General features: G+C 39.9%; 1 protein-coding gene and 1 long non-coding RNA gene across 3 annotated transcripts in view; one reads left to right on the top strand and one right to left on the bottom strand.

Moving 5' to 3' along the window:
- The window catches only part of LOC117221779 (uncharacterized), a 176,645-nt gene that overhangs the window by 111,379 nt on the left and 43,974 nt on the right, over positions 1-21,292 (bottom strand). The gene's annotated exons all lie outside the window — the stretch shown is intronic.
- Positions 1-21,292, top strand: part of LOC117221774 (uncharacterized) — a 196,436-nt gene that overhangs the window by 154,734 nt on the left and 20,410 nt on the right. For both annotated transcript variants that reach the window (XM_033472971.2, XM_033472972.2), the window contains exons 4-5: positions 17,847-17,969; positions 20,017-20,205. In XM_033472971.2, coding sequence (XP_033328862.1) covers positions 17,847-17,969; positions 20,017-20,205 — 312 coding nt within the window. The remainder of the gene's footprint in view (positions 1-17,846; positions 17,970-20,016; positions 20,206-21,292) is intronic.

The following is a 21,292-nucleotide window of genomic DNA, read 5'->3' as shown; positions in this document are numbered from 1 at the left end:
CAGCTCGACATCGATCTTCTGTAAACGCGTCAAGAAACGGAAAATGCAGAGCAGCCTCCGTCACGCCCCCCTTGTATGTACCTGTGTACGTGTGTACGCGAGAACCAAGATTTATCGAGCTTTAAAAAGCAGCGCCCGGCCGGGCAAAAAATCGCGCAAACGTTCGCGGCACACTCTTATTTCAATCTTGATCGGACTTGATGTTGAAGAATGATTCGCAGAAAATGTTGCACGCCTGCCTGGCGCAGGTAAATACGCGTCGCGGGCCCTGTGTTTTTGCGCGGAAAGGTTCCGAATCCGCTCGAGACAACAATCGCGCCTTGAAACTGGAAACTGGAAACCTCCTTGGCCGGCGGAAGCGCAATTAATTACCCCGCGCCGAGATTCGTTAAATAGATTGTTAATGGACTGCTAAATTCAGACGGAACTCGTTAAACAGCTCTCCAGTTTTTCGCGCTCGCTCGATTCGCCTTTGTAAGTTGTTACGTAACGAGATTTAATCGCAGTTTTTCGTTCTGTCGGCGCCCGGGCGCTAATGCTAATTAGCGAATCGCCGGCGAACAGGTTGCCGGGCCGGGTCGGGCCGGGCCGTGGTGTCGCCGCCGGTTAACTGGACGAATTTAAGGCAAAGGAAGCGCAAACAATGTTTACGCGGTGTTTTTTCTTCTTCTTCTTTTTATTCCCGTCGTGATTCGCATATCTTTTTTTTCGGTCGAACAAAGCCCCCAAAGCATAGTTTTGGGATTCAGGCTGGTGCATTTTCATAATAGCGTAAGGAACGTCACGGAAAGCTGTTCATGTTTCTAAAGCTCCTTTGAGCGTGTTCCATGTTCCGCGTTATCCACGTTTTCAGCGTTATCTCTCGCGGTTCATGTAAATTGCTTCATCAACGATTTACGGAGTATCTTCCGTTGCTATCTTGCAAGAAAATTAACGCGAGCCACGAGAGCGTGGCTAAAGTTTTATGGAACGTACCGGCGAGCCGGGCATTACCGCCGCGTTACCCAGGTCGAGTCGATCGCGAAGTTTTTTAATTAACGACGGAAAACATGGAACCGCGGAATATTAGTTATTCATTGAATCGGTAATCGGCTTCGTCCGGTTATACGTTTCTTCGCCCGTAACCGAGTTGTGCAGCGCGATACAAGCTGCGGTCGCGGTTTCTTGATGCTGCAGAAATTCCGAATTCGATAATCGAATTAGCTGCCGCCGAAAACAGAGGAAGACAGATTCCCGGCCGGGCTCTCTGGTTTTGATGCCTTTGAAATCGATAACGTTAATGCAATAATAATCCATCCGTGCCGGGCTGCGGGCTACGGATCCATCGGCAATTAATTACAATGGAATCCGGCGGTTGTCGGAAAAGGGGCCGTGCGGTGTCAGTCAAACAACCGGCGGAGTCTTGGAAACTCCGCGGGATGCTAGGAGATTTTCATACAGTTCCAGGCAAACGAACGAGACCCTCGACGTGTTTCGTAATCGTTTATGTCAAACCGTTTGTGCGGTCGAGTAAAGCGACGGTATCGAAATCAAAGTGAAAGTACCAATTCTTGGACGCCCTTCAGGGGGTATAAGATCATTATCGATCTTATCGCAACTTCAAAGTGTTATTGTTGAATATTTATATTACTGTTCGATAGATTGATGTTTGTAGATCACGTGATGAACTTTGAAATATTTATTTAATATTAACCAAAAATAATACGAGTAAAATAGTAAAATAGTAAAATAGTAAAATAGTAAAATAGTAAAATAGTAAAATAGTAAAATAGTAAAATAGTAAAATAGTAAAATAGTAAAATAGTAAAATAGTAAAATAGTAAAATAGTAAAATAGTAAAATAGTAAAATAGTAAAATAGTAAAATAGTAAAATAGTAAAATAGTAAAATAGTAAAATAGTAAAATAATAAAATAGTGAAATAGTAAAATAGTAAAATAGTAAATGTCCCCATTTTGAAAAGCCCAGTTCAAACGCTCGTTCCAAATAGGGATATCGAATATGGAACTTCGATGCCAACTGTTTCATAAATCAGGACAGCGAAAAAATTAAAGTGCACAACATGGAACAGTATGTTCTTGCTTAGAGACACCCGTATTCGAATAAACATTTTTTTAGCAGGTGATTCGTTACGCGGATGTATTTATGTGCGAATTTATAAAGGACAATGTTCAAAAATAAGGGTAGAATTTGTACGTCCCGTTTCATATGCTTTATCTATTTTTTTATTGTATTATTTCTGCTACCGTTCCCAGAGCCACAATTGAACGGTGTTTCATATCAGGACTTTTTACCTTGTGCATTTTATTCCAGAAGTTTAGGAGAACACACAGTTTAACCTGCTGTTGTCACACTGGGTCAAAGTGTACCACATTTTCTTTCGATAAAGCGATATTGTCATGTAGAAAATAATCGATGTGTGCTACATCGATTGGTACAACAAGAAGTATATGTAATTCCGTTAAAATTCTTATTAATATCAGATTATGTGCCTCCTGAATCCATTCAACTTTTCTTTGAAACATTTCTCAGCATCGTCAACTGTCTACAAGATATTTGACTTAATGGATTGAAATGGATCGCCCTGTGTACAGGTTAAATTTGAAGGAATTTTTTCCTTATCGAAAATGTAATCCGCGGCTTTGTTTAGGAGTTATTAACAAAAAACGCTGATCAATAGAAGGCCAGCTCGGCTGGTGGGTGCGGCCCAGTCAACGAGCACATGAAGGCCAGTTCACTGTTTTTCATTAATAATTGGGTTGGCAACTAAGTAACAAAAATTTTTTTTTACATGGAACGAAGTTTAATCTGTAATGTATTTTCCATTTTGTTCGATGACCTTTCGCCATCTCTCCGACAACTTGAAAATTCCACGCTCGTAGAAAGTCTGATCCTTTTCGGCCAAAAACTGAGTTAAGTGAGATTTTACAGCGTCATCATCGTTAAAAGTTTTACCACGAAGGGAGTTGTCCAGGGATCGAAATAAGTGGTAATCCGATGGCGCGAGATCAGGTCTATATGGTGGGTGTAACATCAATTCCCAACCAATATCCATCAATTTTTGCCGAGTGGACAAAGACGTGTGCGGCCTAGCATTGTCCTGGTGGAAAATGACACCTTTACGATCGACCAATTCTGGTCGCTTTTCCTTGACCGCTGCATTCAATTTGTCCAGTTGCTAACATTCACGGATAATAAAAAATAACATAATAATAATAATAATAATAATAATAATAATAATTTTATAATATAACATTTACAGATATCATAAAAATGGGAGTGAGAGACGTCTATAACTGAAATGGGCAATTACTTAGTTGCCAACCCAATATTTTCGATAAGGAAACAGTTACTTCAAATGACCTCAGGAACCCCTGATTTCCGCATTGCGAGACAGTTTTAGAATATCCTGAACAACGTACGTGGTGAACGTTTCATACACTTGAATGGAAAGAATTACGAAATATACTTATTCCTTTGTCGAGCACTGCAGAACTTCCTAGATGTTTTTGCTCTCTCGAGGAGAATCTACCTTGCGGAACGAGCGATATCTTTACCGAGGCAGAACAACGCTGTACTCGGTAAGTGAAACGGTTCGGTTCGATTTCGTGTATCGTTGTTTCAAGATGGAAATGGCACGAGAGGGTGGGGTTAAGGACAGTTAGACTCGAAGCGGAAGAATCGCGAGGCCGAGGCCGTTCTCACGTCGGTGGAGGAAAAGTCAATATTCTCGGCCGTAGGACTCGTAAAAGAAAGGATAACTCGGTCGTTTCGAGTGAATTGAGATCGTAGTTTCGTTCACGGAGCAGAAACGATTCCGGTAGCAAACGAACCGCGCGGGTTCATTCATGAAATGCATTGCGTGCTTATGCAGCGCATTAGCTGAATCGGCGGCGAGGATGAATCGAGCGGAGGGAGCACACAACGCGGAAAAGAAACTTGAAAATATGATAGCGTGATCGGCCGTCGTTCCGATAAACTTTTCATCTATTCCCGGACCAAACAGAAATAGCTCGTCTGTTTCAATATCGGGATACGTTTAAGGAACGCGATCGAACTTGCCGCGTTTAACACATTCAGACGACGAAGTGGGGACAGAAAACTGATCCTATGGACGATTTCCATTCTTGGATACTCTTGCAAATGCACGAGGTTCGTCAAATTTAGAATTTACGTTATTTAACCTTTTAGGTACGGCTGAATTCTGGCGCGAGGCTATTTCTCTGGACGGCAAAGTCTGATATGTACTGTATAGAGTGTCTGTATATTCTGTCTGTATATTGTTAAGATTCAGTTATATTGTTAAGATAAGTCTGTATATTGTAAATCGATGTGAAGACAAAAGAAGTGTGAAACAATGCGTATGAAGACGATTATTTGATTCAAACGATGACCGAGTGAGCTACTAGAGCAGGGGTGTCAAACTCGCGGCCCGAGATGAACATTTTTGTGGCCCAGTCAATATATCCGACGCAAAGTAAAAATAAAATAGAAACAGTCTCGGCCAATAAAATTTCTCCCGAAATAGGAAAGATAGTATCAGAGAAGAGATGTCGAGTATCAGGACGTAAACAATAATTTAACTTTATATATGTTTATTACAATGTACTGGTCAAAATAAAAATATTTGTTTCTATGAACATTGATTTTTTTTGCGGCCCACCTAAAGTTAAGCATTGTTTATTTGGCCCAAGTTAGCTTTTGAGTTTGACACCGCTGTACTAGAGTAAGCCACTATAGTGGTGCGTCGTTCAGAGAGATGACACCCGCGAAAGCCACTATAGTGGTGCGTCGTTCAGAGAGATGACATCCACGGAAGCCACTATAGTGGCGCGTCGTTCAGAGAGGACATCCACGGAAGCCACTATAGTGGCGCGTCGTGCCTAAAAGGTTAATGTTTTACACTTGCACGTACAGAGTTATACAATAGTACCTTTAGGGTCGATTCACACCTACGTGCCAGGCTCGGACCGTGCTCCAAGGCCGACCAAGACCGAATCATTCTTACATTTGATTTACATTGGAGTGTTCACACCACGCGTGCCGTGCTTGCAACGTGCCAGACCGCCCGGCACCGGCCAAACGTGTTCACGCTTGTAGGCAGGGCCCGGGCCAGGCTTGCTTCGCCCGTAATCAAAACAAAGCGAGACGGAACTACGGAACTGGTACAATGTGGACAGAGTGCGCAATCTTTCGTTCCAACGTTGCAGGCAATAAACCCGGGAAAGCATTTTGACTTGACAAAGCATGCAAAAAAAAAAAGGAATCTATGAAGGCTAGATGGTGGCTCGACTTCTGGTGGTCATCTGTGGGTCATAATTCAATAAAATGTTAAATTCTGAAGAAAGTAACAGCTTTTCAGAGAAAGTAGATGGTATTGTTTGACGAACAAATGCGATCGAAAAGGGATTTCCTGATTCTTCTCGGCTTTCAATTCGCAGTGTTACCACATTTTTCAAAGAGTATAACTGTATTGTTCAAGACGACCCATTTTAAAGAATAATGTTTTATACAGGCGCTATATCATTAATTTCAAGGCGTAAGCATAATTTACTAAGTATGATACAGCTACACGAGCATAATAAGCATTTATATAACTTTTATTTCGTATAATTAAACGGCGTATGTTATTTTGTTGCAAATTTATAAATCAGACATAACCTTGACATAATCCTGACATAATTTTGGCATAACCTTGGCATAACTTTGGCATAACCCTGACATAACCCTTTCCTTTTTCTTACGTGGAGGAAATCTGCTCGTCAGACACCCCCGATCCGCCCGGAGGTGTCAATGATAGCCAATTTTAACGATGGAGACGTATACAATTAACACGTTGAATGCCACGGGGGTCACCGGTGACCGGCACTTAACTTGGCGGTGACGCCATGGGGGCCATCGGTGACCGGCGCGCCCAAATTGATAAAAATAGATATAATTTAAAACAAATGTCAATATCTAAAATTTTGTATTATTACCATCGTCGATTCAAACAGTGACCCCTGTCGCAATTAACATGTCAAACATGGTTATATACTGTAACTTATCTATTGCAGATAATATTTCATCATTATATATAAAACACATAAAAGAAAATTCATCGTGGCGCCACGGGCAATTTCCGTAAAACCGGCGTGGCATTCAACGTGTTAAAGAGCGCGTTAAAGTTATTCAAATCTATTTTAAAAAAATCAGTGTTCAATAAAAGATACTCATCGTAAATTACGTGATTTTTTTCTCGGCATACATAATCGTGCATCTGAACAAGCAATTCGAAATTTAGCTTAAAAATTTGATAAAACTGAATCTGTTCACGATAAACGTTGCTGCCGTTCGTGAAAATGATACTAATGAATCATCGACATCAATTCCACGTTGTTCTCAAGAATTGAACACTTCTTTTGGCAGTTTGTGACGAATTTTGCATGCTAACAGAATTCAATTTATCCAAGAATTGAAAGAAAGCAACAATTTACAACGCAGAAATTTCGACGATTGGTTGTTAGAACATCGTTCAATCGATGCATTGATTTTACACAACTCTTCAACGATGAAGCTCATTTCACATTGGATGGACACGTGGATAAGCACAATTGTCGCATATAGGAAGATGAAAATCCAAGAGCCATTCTAGATAAATCACTTCATCCAAAAAAAGTTACTATTTGGTGTGGATTTTGGTTGAAAGACGTAATCGGTCCTTCCTTTTTCGAGAACGAGAATGAAGATACAGTTAAGTGCAGTTGAATGTTGCACGTTACAATGAAATGGTGATTAATTATTTATGGTTGAAATGAAATGGAATCGACATAAGCAATGTCTATTTTTAAGAAGACCGAGCTACGTCACTCGCAACGCGTGAAAACATCACTTTACTGCGACCGAAATTCATAGTCGTCATGGTGGTCGATTAATTTCAAGAAATGGTGATGTGTGATTCGTATGATTTAACCCTATTGGACTTTTTTCTTTCAGGTTATTTGGAAAGCAAAGCTTGTGCCAACAAACCAGCAACAATTCATGACCGAAAAAACAACATTAGAAATGAAACTAGTGAAATTTTGATATTCGAATTGATGTCTGTGAACCTGATTGTTGTGGTCATTTGACAGATATCATCTTTCACACATAATTGTCATAGATGATACTTGATAATTAAATAAAAAAAAAAACAATAAAATTCAAAATAGTAACGCATTTTACTTTAGCGAGTTTAAAGAAAATATAAAATAAACGAACGAAATATTTAACCCTTTGTGTGTACATTCGGGTACACGTTTCTATTATTCCTGTACTAATATTTAATAAGTCTCGACAAGATATTGCAAAACCGATTTGTGATTCTTTGTACACTTTCGCGTCAATTAACGTTTCGTGAAAAAGAAATATACAGTGACTCATGAAATAGATCGCACACCGTTTAGAACAGAATAACATTTTTAAGATTGGTCCGAATCACGTGTATTTTTTTCTTTTTTTAGATGTAGCAGCTTATGTAGCTACTGTGAAACACCGTTCAATTGTGACTCCATCTTGAAACATATTAGCACAAGTAATACAACAAAGAATAAATGAGACCTATGGAGGTGAATGTAATAAGAAAATAAATAACTAAATAAATAATAAGAAACACAACCTACACTCAATATACGGTTCAAGTTGGTGCCTGTAATTAAGGATACATGAGCCGTTTATTTTGAAAGTGGCATAAGTCACTTTACCGTAATGAAAAGTGGTGATTTCTTAATGTTTATACGAAATTATTTATACTGAGAAAAATATCAGTATCCTGAGATAACAAATACAAGTAAATCTTCTCGAAAGTTAGTATCCATATTTTTAAACGTGTTGAAACGCAAACCCTTAAATATATCGACTTAAAAACAAAGTGACTTACGCCACTTTCAAAATAAACGGCACAAATGTGGTTGTTCCGTTTTCTTGTACAGGTGTATTCGCGTGTCATTTTACAGTGTCCTAAACCGAAAATTTATTGCACGAGGATGGCCATCTGTTTTGCAGTTAGACCTTTTTAAATCACTAATAGTGCTTTGTGGCTGCATCCTATAACCACTGCAACATATCTCGTTGGCCGTTTCCATTCTCGAGAAGCCCAATGACGCATAACCCCTTGACATGCAATGACGAATTGGGGTCGTCATTCATTTCGTGTGCCACTGTACACTTCGACGAGTCTAACTCGTCAAGAGCTGTTTTCGGCGGACGCCGTGCAGTATATTATTAAATTACTCAGTTGCTTCACCCGTGCGTCGATTCTGGTTTGTTTACAATGTTCAAGATGCCCCACCCTCCCACCTTCTCGACAACACCAATAACATTCGCAAATCAAAATAAAACATTCTCTTTCTCAGCTTGCACATTACTGTTCAGTCGAGCCAAATTAAATAGTATTTTTAAACGTGTTGAAACGGAAACCCTCAAATATATCGACTTTAAAAACAAAGTGACTTATGCCACTTTCAAAATAAACGGCTCATATACAAATATGTAGTTCGTCGAGGGTGCAAATGCCCGTTCCAACTTATTCCAACTTATGACTTATGCCACTTTCAAAATAAACGGCTCATATACAAATATGTAGTTCGTCGAGGGTGTAAATGCCTGTTCCAAATAGGGACGTTGAATATAGAAAACGGAGACACGGTACGAAAACGGTGTTCCATAATAGGAACACGCTCGTAAATATTTGAATGTTCACCACGTTATCTGGAAACGTCGATTTATAGAACACAGTGGTACAAATATTCAACAGTACACTTTTTTAAAGCTGTAATAAAATCGATTTCAATTTTATACCATCGTCGAAGCGTTCCATAACAAGTACTTACACCTTATTCCTCAACACGCGAATGCAATTGTGAGCAACATAATAGCAAATTCTGAAACAAAACGGAGGAAACACTTTGGCACGCAACGGGTTGAACCGATTGTCCCGTTTCGGTCTGAGGAGAGGATTCGGTACGCTACTTTTCCGACACGATAGGTGCACGGGTGCATCGCGGGTCGACGATGGAACGACCTCGACACGGGATTAGGGGCGGAGGGAATATTTCCATGGGGATGCCTGCCATGCCACGGCGCATCCATCGTGCCAGCACTCTGGCGCAACCTTTGTGCCAAGATTCAGGTTTTCAGCCTCTGCTCCGTTTCCGTTGGAGCCTCTGCACGAGTCAGAATTCCGGCAGCGAGGCGGCGGCGTCGGCCTCGTTACCGACGACTAATGCGTTTATATGCATTTGCGCGGGGCGACGCGAGGCGACGCGACGCTTCCGTGCCGGCGATACGCGAGCACTGCCATTTTCGTCGTTTGTCCGTCAACATCGCAACGTCAACATCGCCGCGCCGTGAACGTCGGGACTATTCGAGTACGGCCGCGAGCAACGTATACGAGCCGATGATGAATGTTTTCGACGGCACGGCGAACCGAAACAGCCAAGGAACACGAACATTTTGTTCCGCGTTCGGTGCCTTAACCCTTTCAAGACGGAACAATGTCTGGCGAGTTAAGTTTCAGAAAAACTCCTGGCAAGTTCGCCGGCGGATGCAAACCGTTCCGCGTCCCCCGGTCTTGCGCCTTTTCAGTTCGCGTTCGTGCCGTCTCTAGTCGTTCGTGGCGCATTGTTGGCCGGTTCTTCACGGAACTTCTAGTCCCGACGCAATGTACTAATGGAACACTGTGTACCATTTGGAAAATTGCGAGAGATCTTGCTCGATCGGGCCGATACGCGCGGCCGATGAACACGATCAATTACAAGAAGATCGCGTCGCGCGCGAATCCGGTGTAATTCCACGAGCGGAGAGCGCCGCGGAGCGGAGCGGGGCGGAGCCTCGATCAGTCGTTTGCCCGGGAAGATCAAGAGATTCCGCCGCGAGAACGGGAAATGAATAAAACATAGGGTATTACTTTTCGATCGATTCTTGGTAGATTATAGCGTTTCCCCATTTGCCGGGTGTAATGGCGTCGGAGTCGCGCGAACCAATTCGAACGTTCGAACGTTGTAAGAGCGTCGTTCGCAGCGGCGGCTCGTTAGCAGCCATTAGCATCGTTCCGATACTAATCGATGAAAACAACGCGGACGACGACGGTGAATATTCCTACGGACGGTGCGCGACTCGAATCGACTCGGCGCTACGCGACGAGGCCGCGTTTAACCTTTCCGATTGCCCTAATAATTTAACGGCGGACAACGCCGAAGCGCGAATCCGCTCTAATTCGCTCGGCACACCAATGAAATTAACAATAGTCGTTCAGTAACCCCCCACCCCTCCTCTCCTCCTCCTTCCTCGCCAGCCCGGACGTTGGCGTCGTGCTGCGTAATCAAGCGGAATGTTCGGAGAACTTAGCTGCAATAGCGCGTTGTTTGCTCGTCGAATCGACCTTAGCGATACACAGCGGTCGGTTTCCATGCATATGTAAAGCGGAAAAAGGTCGGTTTTAGAAGATTTATTCGCTAGCGATCAATTAAACATGCTGTTTATTATCTACTGTGATCTTTTTTACCATTTGTTCATTTTGAACACGATTACGTGACTTCGATGTGGCCCGTTCCCGAAATCATCCTAAATTTATGTCATCGTTTATAATTATTTTGTTCGTTGAAAATAAATAATTTTTACAGGATTTAATATAATATAATATAATAATATAATATAATAAATTTGTACGGAATATAGTATGTACTTTGTATAGTATGTATTTTGTTCGTTGAAAATAAATAATTTTTACAGAATTTAATATAATATAATAAATATATATAATATAATATAATATAATATAATAAATATATATAATATAATATAATAATATAATATAATAAATATATATAATATAATATAATATAATATAATAATATAATATAATAAATATATATAATATAATATAATAATATAATATAATAAACATATATAATATAATATAATAAATTTGTACGGAATATAGTATGTCATAGGACACTTTTTTATCTCTCACATTTTTTGAGTTATGTTCGATTGAATGTGTTGAATTTTCATTTCATTTTTTAATTACGTGATCGGCGGAGTTCGGTGTTCGTTTTGATCGCATTTCGAAGAGCGATGTCTTACATTAATAAAGATAGAAATTAGCTGCTATTAGCTGCTGTTGGAGAAATCATCTAATAATAATGCCAAAATGGCATTTGCCACGAAGCGCAGGGTGAAGAATAGGTTGAGTAAAATATCAATATTTCAACTGTTCGCATTCTATTGGAACCGAAATAATTGATACCAATGAGAATAATTTTTAATTATTTTCTTTTTTTGGACTTTTGTTCGCATCCAAATCCGGTCGTGTCGAGAGTACGAGAAAAAGAACGATCAAGAAGTCGAAAACATTTCTCGAAAAAGCAATTGAACTACTGGTTTCGGAACAATGTTCGCAACATGAATGTTCAATTGAATTGAAATGAATTGAAAACAAAAATCGTATTTTTAAACAATTTGTTTATAAACAATTAAAACATTGCATTTTGTTTTCATTATTCTATCCCAACAAAAGCCAATATAAAATGAAAATGCAAGGCTTAAATATATAATTTTAGTTGTTATATGTTTTCCTCCGCTTTTTGTATGGAATTTGACCACTATGCGACGATCAGAACTACAAAAATGCTAATGAAATTTTACTAATAAATTCTTAAATGTATGAACTAAGTTGCAGGATATATGCGCGATATATCCTAATAAATAAAACAATTTAATTGTCTTAAATTGAGATGATTTGTCTGGTGAGATTATTTTCATGCGCAGGGATATGGTTATATCTGTTAATGCATTATATTATATGTGTTAATGTATTATATCTGTCTTCTTAGCTGTGAACGACGTGTATACACGTCATAAGAAAATAGCAATTTTACATCTTACTATAAAAATACTTCTACGATTTAGGTTGAAATACTTATGAAACATATTCATAAATTTCGCACGTTTTAGAACAATTCTGGAACAACTTGCCAAAAGAAACAGCAGTCGGTGCAATCGATAAAAAAAACGCATGCAAAATTGATCTTAAAGATAGATCGACGCAACTAATTGGTTAAAGAATATTCTTTTAGCTAAAGATATGCTGCAAAATCGAAGTGATGGATCTTAATAACTCATATTTGAACTCATTGAAAAATGAGTTCACCTGGACGCTTATCTCTGAAACTTGTCAGAATGACAACTTATTGAAGATAACTTACCGAAGATAGCTGAACAAGTATTTTTTACAGTTTGTTGCATTTGCGAAAGTCATAACAGCATACAATTAAAAAATATATATATATATATGTATATATTTTTACAGGCGCGTGTAAATAAAATAATGTAGTTAGTTTTCAATATGTACTTGTAAATATAACAAGTAAGACTAAACTAATCATTTTTCATCGAAAATATTTTATTATTAGGTTGTTCGGAAAGTTCGTTTCAGATTTGATAGAGACGGTTTCATTGAATTCACATAGAAAAGATTTAAAACAAACATTCCGAACTACTTGATACAAACTGATAATACAGCAATTGTCGTTTCAAAAGTATCGAAAAAGTGAATTTGGATGTCAAGAAGCAATGATCGTGCAAATTTTGTTCGATAGAAAAAGTAAAATGTACAGGTAGCTTGTAAGGATAGATCCTTATCTATTTGAACAAAAATTGCATCGACATCGAATTCTACGAATGTTGTACAAACTGTTATAATCATTCTAATCGTAATAATTAATTCATAAATTACAAAATCATTAATTTAGTTCGTGTCTTCCGAGCCCTAAACCGCAACGCGGCCGATCAAACACGGAGATCGAACGACGATTTTCGACGAACAAACACCCTTGGACACGGGTTGGCAATTGTTTACGCCGTTGAATCTGAAATAGCGCGGATAACGTCGAATCCTTAAAATATCGGCGAAGTCACAGCCAACCCTATGGCTGCGATCGAGCAAATAATTAACGGCCGCTTCACGCGATATAGACTTCGGAACCAATTTATTTGCAGAATATATGAGGTTCGAAACTCAAATGTTCCGGGTCGTGAAAGTGGCGTAGTTCCGGAGTCCATAATGCCCTGTGGAAAGTTAACAACGAGCCCCTTGTGAGTTTTCATTGGTAGAATCGCAAAACTCTATTCCCGTAGAAAGTTTCTCCCGATCGAAATCGTACAGGGTGTCCTGAAACCTCTGTTACGTCCAGAAAGTAGTCGCCGAGGCTCAGTGAAGCTTGTTTAAAAATTTTCCAAACTTGTAAGTAGTTCTAATCTCTCGCCCCACTCTCGTTTATTATGATTTCAACATTCTTACGTTTCGCGGAACCTGATGAAATGAAGGAGATGTAACAAATTAGCGTGAAAATGAATTTCCATATGTACGGAAATAATTTCGACGCCTAGATATTCGTGACGCGGTAGTCAGAGCGTTGACGAGTTATTAACCAATTTGCATCATGTGGAAATATGAAAAAAGGGCCCATATCACCGAAAAATTTTTATTTCATATTTAGATGTAAAATTGTATAAAAGTAAAAAAAAATCATTTTTCAGCATTATATGTTAGGAATTTTGTTCAGTGTGGTAATATTTGAAATGTGGGATGCATATAGGCCACACTTCGCAATCGCTATCACTATCATCACTATCGGATCTTATTTCTCTAATTCGTCTTCTTCTTAGCGGCATAATATTTTCTGCACTACAATCAGAAAAACTGCTTTCAGATTCCAGAATTCCATCCATTTCTATTTTAAGGTTACGAATAAGTTTAGTGACTAACAAATTTCAGTATGTGCACAGCACCGGCGATAGTGATTGCAGAGATAACAAAGAGAAGCAAAATAACAAATCATCATTGCATCCAAGCAGTGTAACAGTTATCAGTATCGGTGCTTGTCTCTGTGATCTTATATTGTTAGCGAGTGTGTTATTTTATTAATTAAATATTTGGATTCAATACCGAACGCAGCCGCGTATATATACGCTCCGGTGATAGTGACCAGGAAAATTGAGCGTATACAGGGTGGGGCATTTTAAACAGGTTACCCGAATAACTCGCTTGTTTTTGAAGATAGGAGAAAATGCATTAGACCAAACTTACTTGGTATCGGAGGACTCATAATCTGGTATTACCAATTTTTCTGTAGGTGGAGGGGTCAAGGAGATACGAAGGTCAATTCTGTTTTTTTAAATGGAACAGTAAGTTTTTCTACTTACATTCTGATAGAGTGTTTCGAGGCGAATACAATGAACTATTATGAAGGTCATTCAAGGTCACCCAAAGTGACACAGAAAAGCAAAGCTAAAATACAGTAAAATGGCAAATAATCACACAAATTTGTTTATAAATCTAATCAAAAAATAATGTCATCTATTTACTTGTGTGCAATTTTTATCGTCATAATGTAAAAGCTAAGATCAAGTCAAATGCAACGACCACAACACTATGACCATATGGCATTTAGTACGAAAAGTCCAGAAATATTTACGACATTTCTAATCCTTCGCTGAAATGTATAAATCTCTGAATTTTTTTCTTTTCTAAAACAGATAATTTAAAATTACCAATAATGTTTGAGGATACACAGATAAGCGTACAATGCGATTGAATGTTTGTTTATCTTTTGTGACCCGTGTCACGTAATACACACACGTGATACACAAGTATTCGAGAAGTACTCTGAGACAATTTATTTTCTCTTGCAGTTGACTTTGGGTGACCTTGAATGACCTTCATAATAGTTCATTGTATTCGCCTCGAAACACTCTATCAGAATGTAAGTAAAGATACTTACTGTTCCATTTAAAAAAACAGAATTGACCTTCGTATCTCCTCGACGCCTTCGCCTACAGAAAAATTGGTAATACCAGATTATATATGAGCCACCCGATACCAAGTAAGTTTGGCTTAATGCATTTTCTCCTATCCCCAAAAACAAGCGAGTTATTCAGGTGACCTGTTTAAAATGCCCCACCCTGTAATACGCTTATGATGCAAATGGGTTAACGTAAAACATCGACCAACCAGAGAGCGAGTACGACTGGCGCGTTCCAACGCGATGGAGAGCTCGACGCGGCATTGGCCGTGTGGGCGGGGCGTCGGCTATACTCACTCTCCGATTGGTCCATGTTTATCGTTAATAACTAGTTAACGAAGTCGCAGAGAATATTTTCGTTGAAGCAAAAAGTTACGCGAAATCATCCGTGGAAATACCATTTTCTAAGCGCAACGGGCGTTCTGGGACAACCTGTATAACAGTCCTTTTCTGTGATCACTACGGGGATTCCGGGCGTCTCGCGTAAATCGTTTGAAAAATTACTATCCCCTGGAACCGTTTAGTCAACATCGGCGGGAACTCGTTTCATTTCTTCGAAAGGACGCATCGCGCGAGATTTGTAGGTAACTCGATCCCATTTTAATCAGGACGATCCCTCATCGCCCCGCCCAGTTTTTCTTCCTATCGTCCACGAAATTCTTCGAATCCTGGTGGAACGGCCACAGGGACAAACGGGAAAGATAAAAGCGAAAAGAATTTCAACTATTAAATTATAGAAAATTACACTTCACCGACCGTTGGCGACGACGCTAGCCAGTTTTTCTTCGATCCCGCCCGGCCATTTCTCTCGCCCCGATCCTTTAACCCTACGTTTCTCGTTTTATTACCTTCGATGTCGAACCACCCTCGAGAGTTATAATTGCGAACCGAGACAGCCGGAGTCATTACCCCCGCGTTCCATCATCGACCACTTTGTTACGGTCTGCCAGAGTTATCTTCGACGAACTTCTCATTTTTTTACGGGTTTCAATTTCGAGAAGGAGTCCGGCTTTCTGCCTCTCGAACCTCTCACCCCCTCGACCGCAGATACGGCGCAAATGTTTTCATTAAACGAGTGCGTTAGAATCAGCGGTGCAAGACTCATTTTCGAGAAGGACTCTTTAAAAATTACGTTTTAAATTAAAAAACGTTCTCTTTAACAAAGACTTATAGAGTTCTTTAACACTAATTGCTCTCTCTCTTTCTCTCTCATCTTGAACGCATTTTTTCCATTCGGCAATGCATCGAAATTGTCCGCCATTTTCATGTACAGCTTGGTCAAGAATTCCTAAACAATTTTCAATGGTGTCAAGGTTACGTGCATGTGCAAATATTTTCATTAAACGAGTGCGTTAGAATCAGCGATTCAAGACACATTTTCGAAAAGGACTGTTTAAAAATTACGTTTAAATTAAGAAACATTCTCCTTAGCAAAGATTTATAGAGTTCTTCAACAGCTTTCTGCACCAATTGCTCTCCCTCGTCTTGAACGCATTTTTTTCCATTCGGCAATGCATCGAAATTGTCCGCCATTTCCATGTACAGCTCGGTCAAGAATTCCCGAACAATTTTCAATGGCGTCAAGATCGAGTGACCCCGCTGGCCAATCCGAAAAGCGAATGCTTTCTCGAGAAAAGTACTCTTTTACTACTTTCGCAGTGTGTGCTGCGGCATTATCCTGTTGAAAAATACAGGGTGCCCCTGCAAAGTATGTACAAACGGGCACCAGGTGGTCCCTCATAAAAAAAAGAACATGAAAAAAGAATATAGAATAACTTTTTTTTGGTTGACACTTGGTTTTCGTGAAAATTCGCATCGTGCATACGGTCTTGCAGCTGAGATACGGTTCGTGAAGCGATGTATATCACCTGCTCTTTCTACTCATTTTTCACTGTCTGGTTATGAGCAACATTACAAACCACGTTTCGTTACTAATATTTTACGTCCGGAAAATGATGAGACTCGACACTTCGAATTTATGACTTTTATGAGACGAGCGATAACCATGGAACGTTTCGATTGCCGAAACGCGTGCGCATCCTTACAACGCCGAAAGTGCCGAAGTTCAAAATACAGTAATTTCTCCCAGAAATGCCAAATTTCGGGTTGCTGTGAACCCTCCTGTACTAGTTCTACGCCTATGTAATTTATTGCTATGTCGATGCTAAGGGTCAACAAAGTTGGTCAAGCGTGTGATGCGACACGCGACGCGAATTCCCGGAAGACAACACAAAATGGTCCGTTCGGGTTTACAAATTGCCTTCGGATCGTGGCATGTGGCTACCGAATTGCTTTCGAATCGTGGCAGAAAACAGGAAATAAAAAGCGCAAGTCATCGTTTTTATTCTAGCAAATTCTCTCTAATCGAGGCTCAGATTGTGCACAAAAATGGACAATTTGGGAGAAGGAGATACGACGGCTCGTACTTATAACCGCCGATTATATCACTGCCCCGAATTTTTATAAAAACGAGCCGGGAGGCCCGAAGAAGCGTAACTTGGTATTCTCGGATCTGCCATTTTCAATTCCGACCGTCCGACATTTCTGGAAGAAATTACTATATGCAGATTTAATAAACCCGAAAGCTTTGCATTTCAATGCGGTCCGTGGATGTCATATTCGGCTGGCCCCTGCTAGTAAACCAATCTCGTTCGAATGGCTATAGGGTCGCAGTCGAATTATCTAATTCGCGATCGCCCTATTAACTCGTGGAAGGAGACGCGCGACCGAAGGTTGAGTAATAACTGGTAGGAAAAAGGGTTGCACAGTTAAGTGGCAGCACGGCCGCGACAGAAATAGCCGGAGGGAGGTTCGTCGCCAAAAAGTGCGACGCGTGTTTCAAAACTGGCCTGTCGTTGAAGCCTCGACACCCGTCGGAGAGCCCTCGACTCGAGGGGTGCGTAACCCTTTCGCAAGGCCAATGCACTTGTCCGGGGAACAGCATACTTTTTCTTTTCTTGTTGGTTCTTGGCCCTCCTGCTACGACACGGTTAACGTTCAATTTCTTTTTTCTTCTCGTTTTCAGAGCACACTTGCAAGGACTTCCGATGCACCGAGAAGGAATTCTGCATAGACAGAGACCTACTTTGCGACGGCGTGAACCACTGTGGCGATGGCTCCGACGAGGCTATCTCCACCCTCTGTGCCAGTAAGTTTCTCTCATCATTACATCGGAAAAACACACTCTTCGTTTCCTTTTATATTAGATGTATGCAAAAGTTCCCGTCTCTTTTCGAATCCTTTTTATTTGCAGTTGTTTTGCAACACGCGCAACGTAACTTCGCCATGTTTCAGCGTACACACTGCGAATTCATCCTTCTGCAGGTTATATTCATCTTTTCTCAAGTCAAATGTATTCTTCGCAGGTCATGCTCACTTTTTTTCAGATAAAATAGATTCAATCGCAAGTCATGTTGACTTTTTTACAAATCGAATTCATCCTTTGCGGATTAAATTTGTTGACTTTTCTCAAGTCAAGCTCATCCTTCGTAGATCTTACTCACTTTTTTCAAGACAACTATGTACATCCTTTTGCAATTCACGTTCACTTTTATCAAATATATTACCACTTATTCCTCTGAAAGTCGTATTTACCTTTCCTTAAGACAAATTCATCGTTTTGTACGATTCATGGTCACTTTTTTAAAATATATTACAATTCATTCCTCTGCTGATCGTATTTATACCTTTTCTCAAATAAAATTCATCATTTGCAGGTTATGTTCACTTTTCTAAAATCAAACACATTCTTTTACAGATCAAATTAATTTTGCGCCTGTCTCGAGAGCGCAAATATGTTAGCAAATTGCTTCGAGGATTATCGTAGAAACTCAATGCACACAAATGGACGAAGTGGTGTCCCAAAATTATGGTACTTCCGGGAAATGGGAGGTTCCTAAGGTTATTTGAAGTAACTTTTTCCTCAGCGAAAATGCAATCCGCGGCTTTGTTTACGAGTTATTAACGAAAAACTGTGACCAATGGGAGGCGAGCTTGGCTGGCGCGCGGTGACCGAGCGAACGAGCGCACGGAGCTAGCGCCGAGCGAACTCGCCCCTCATTGGTCAGTGTTTTTCATGAATAATTCGTTAACGATGCCTCGGAGAAAATTTTTGTAAAGGAAAACGTTGCTTCAAATCACCTCAGGAATCCCTCATTTCTCGGAAATACCATAATTTTGGGACACCCTGTAGTTAGTTTTGAACAGCATAAGCCTCCGCAAGATGAACATAAGAACTGCGTAACCTTATTGGTCAAACAAGGCTCGCCTGATTATTTTTACGATTGAAGTATTCTCAAAAATTAAATTCTATGAAAAAAGTATTTTCTCGTGGAATTTACGAATTATTCCGTTGCATATATTATTCACTCAGATTGTCATAATAACTATATGAATATGTATATGAAATTAACATGGCAGAAGAATTGTTATAGATAAAGTATATGTTCATTATCGAAATTTTAAGTTCATTATAGAGGTACGTTCGCTATTAAACATGTATTTCGAATTCATTGTTAAACGTTACGGTAAAATGAATAAAGTCAGAACAACGAAGTAACATTAAATTTGATTTTCACTAGAATGATTTAAACAAATGAAGTAGAAGAATTTGATTCGCAAGGAAGCAAATGGGTGAAAGGGTGAATTCGATTTCATTTGCAAAAACGTGAATGTAATTTGCAATTTGCAATTTGAAGTGCGAAACCCGCGTAATATGTATACAGAAAATATGTATATAATCTATAATATGTATATGTCCCGACATGTTTACATTTGCGTTATCGTAATCTTTATGCATTTATGGTATTTACATATTTCTGAAATACGGTTGAATCTCGACTAACCGACCTAAGCAGAATTACATGAGAGACTATGAAAGAACAGCCGATGGGAAAAGCATTGACTTTTCAATTTTTATTTCGATCAATTCTATTTTTAAATCAACTGTACTAACGTTGTGGAATTTCTAAGAGGAGCAGTCAAAGCGTTGAATAGAATTTGGCACGCAATCGTATCGATCCAGATTTTCCAACTAGCAAAGTTCGGTCTTGTTGCGTCCCCTGAGAGGCGACATCCGAGTGGAAGGGGCTAAGAACACGCGGGAACAAATTTCTATTTTAACCGGTGTTATATATATAGAAGTTTCTTGTTTCGCATTCTAATTACAATTATCCTTGCAACGTGTGCCGTTTCAGACTCCGAGACATCAACGATCCTGGGCCTGCATCTGATCTGGTTCGTGACCGGCCTTGTTTTTGTGATCCTGAGCATAGCAGGCCTGGTGACGGCGACGATTCTGTGCTTCTGCAGACAACACGTCCCGACCCCCAGGCACCCCCATAACGCACACAACGCCCAAACTCATCCTCCAGTCAGCTTCCCATGTGAGTCGAAAAAAAGCAACTCTTGCGTACCACTACACACAGTCCGTCCTCCATGTTGTGTCGCTGTTTAGTCGTTGCTCGGCAGCCCATTTACCCTCCGGCTTTTTTCACCATTCGTACGTGATTCCGTATCTTTCGGAGTTCCAACAGGGGTTGGCGACGAACTCCTCCGACCCTCCGCATCGCGAAAATTCGAGATGTTCGGGCGGCCGCACGCTTTTTGCGAGACCGAGCGGAAATTGAAACAGAGTCTTCGCGTTCCTTTGTTTTTGCTCGCGCGACGAAGAACGGCGGGAGGGTCAACGCACGGACTTAGGAATAGGGATGGGATCAAGTTCAATGTACATACACACACGGACGGCTCAAAAGTCATCGGTGTAAGTCCATTCACCTTAAAATCGAGGAAAATAAGAATTTTGTCAATTAAAAAATGACAATGTTAAACGATAATGATACCAATAATGCTGAGCACGATTTTTATTGCAAAATGACATAGAAGTGAATTTAACCAAAAGAGAAACAAGGAAAAACAAGTGCCTTTGAACAATTTTGTTTAATCATACCACGATCAAGGTGTTGCCATGCATTGTTTATTTATGAAGAAATCGACTATATTGATTTATCCACCGATCGTACGATAAAGATGTGTTTGCACTGCGTAACTCATTTTTAAGGAAAAGTGGACTTGCACCGATTGGCTTCTGAACCGTCCATATATTAAGATGTTCCACAAATTCGTGCCATAATCCCCTGCTATTTTCTTGAAATATCTGTAGAAAGATGATTTTGAGATATTCAAAGTTTCACACATTTTTCAATCGATCAATTCCGCGTTTTACAAATTGTGTCCTCGTCTAATCCAGTTGAACGTTCAGAACGTGGTTGATATTCCAGATGAAAATTTCCTTTACGAAATCAATCAAATCATTTTATACGCGTAGTGGCGATAATTTCTTTTGCGGAATTTGTGCAGCAGAAAATGCGTAAAATAAGAACTCGTCTCACTTTTCGGTTTTCACTGTGTAAAAGACGAAATGCTTGTCGTTTACTAAATGTTCCTTGGAACGCCTTCGCTAAATTATATCGC

Source organism: Megalopta genalis, chromosome 7 (assembly GCF_051020955.1).
Source record: "Megalopta genalis isolate 19385.01 chromosome 7, iyMegGena1_principal, whole genome shotgun sequence".
NCBI classification, from domain to species: Eukaryota; Metazoa; Arthropoda; class Insecta; order Hymenoptera; family Halictidae; genus Megalopta; species Megalopta genalis.
The sequence above is the reverse complement of the archived record's forward strand: the minus strand, read 5'-3'. Positions and strand labels throughout refer to the sequence as shown.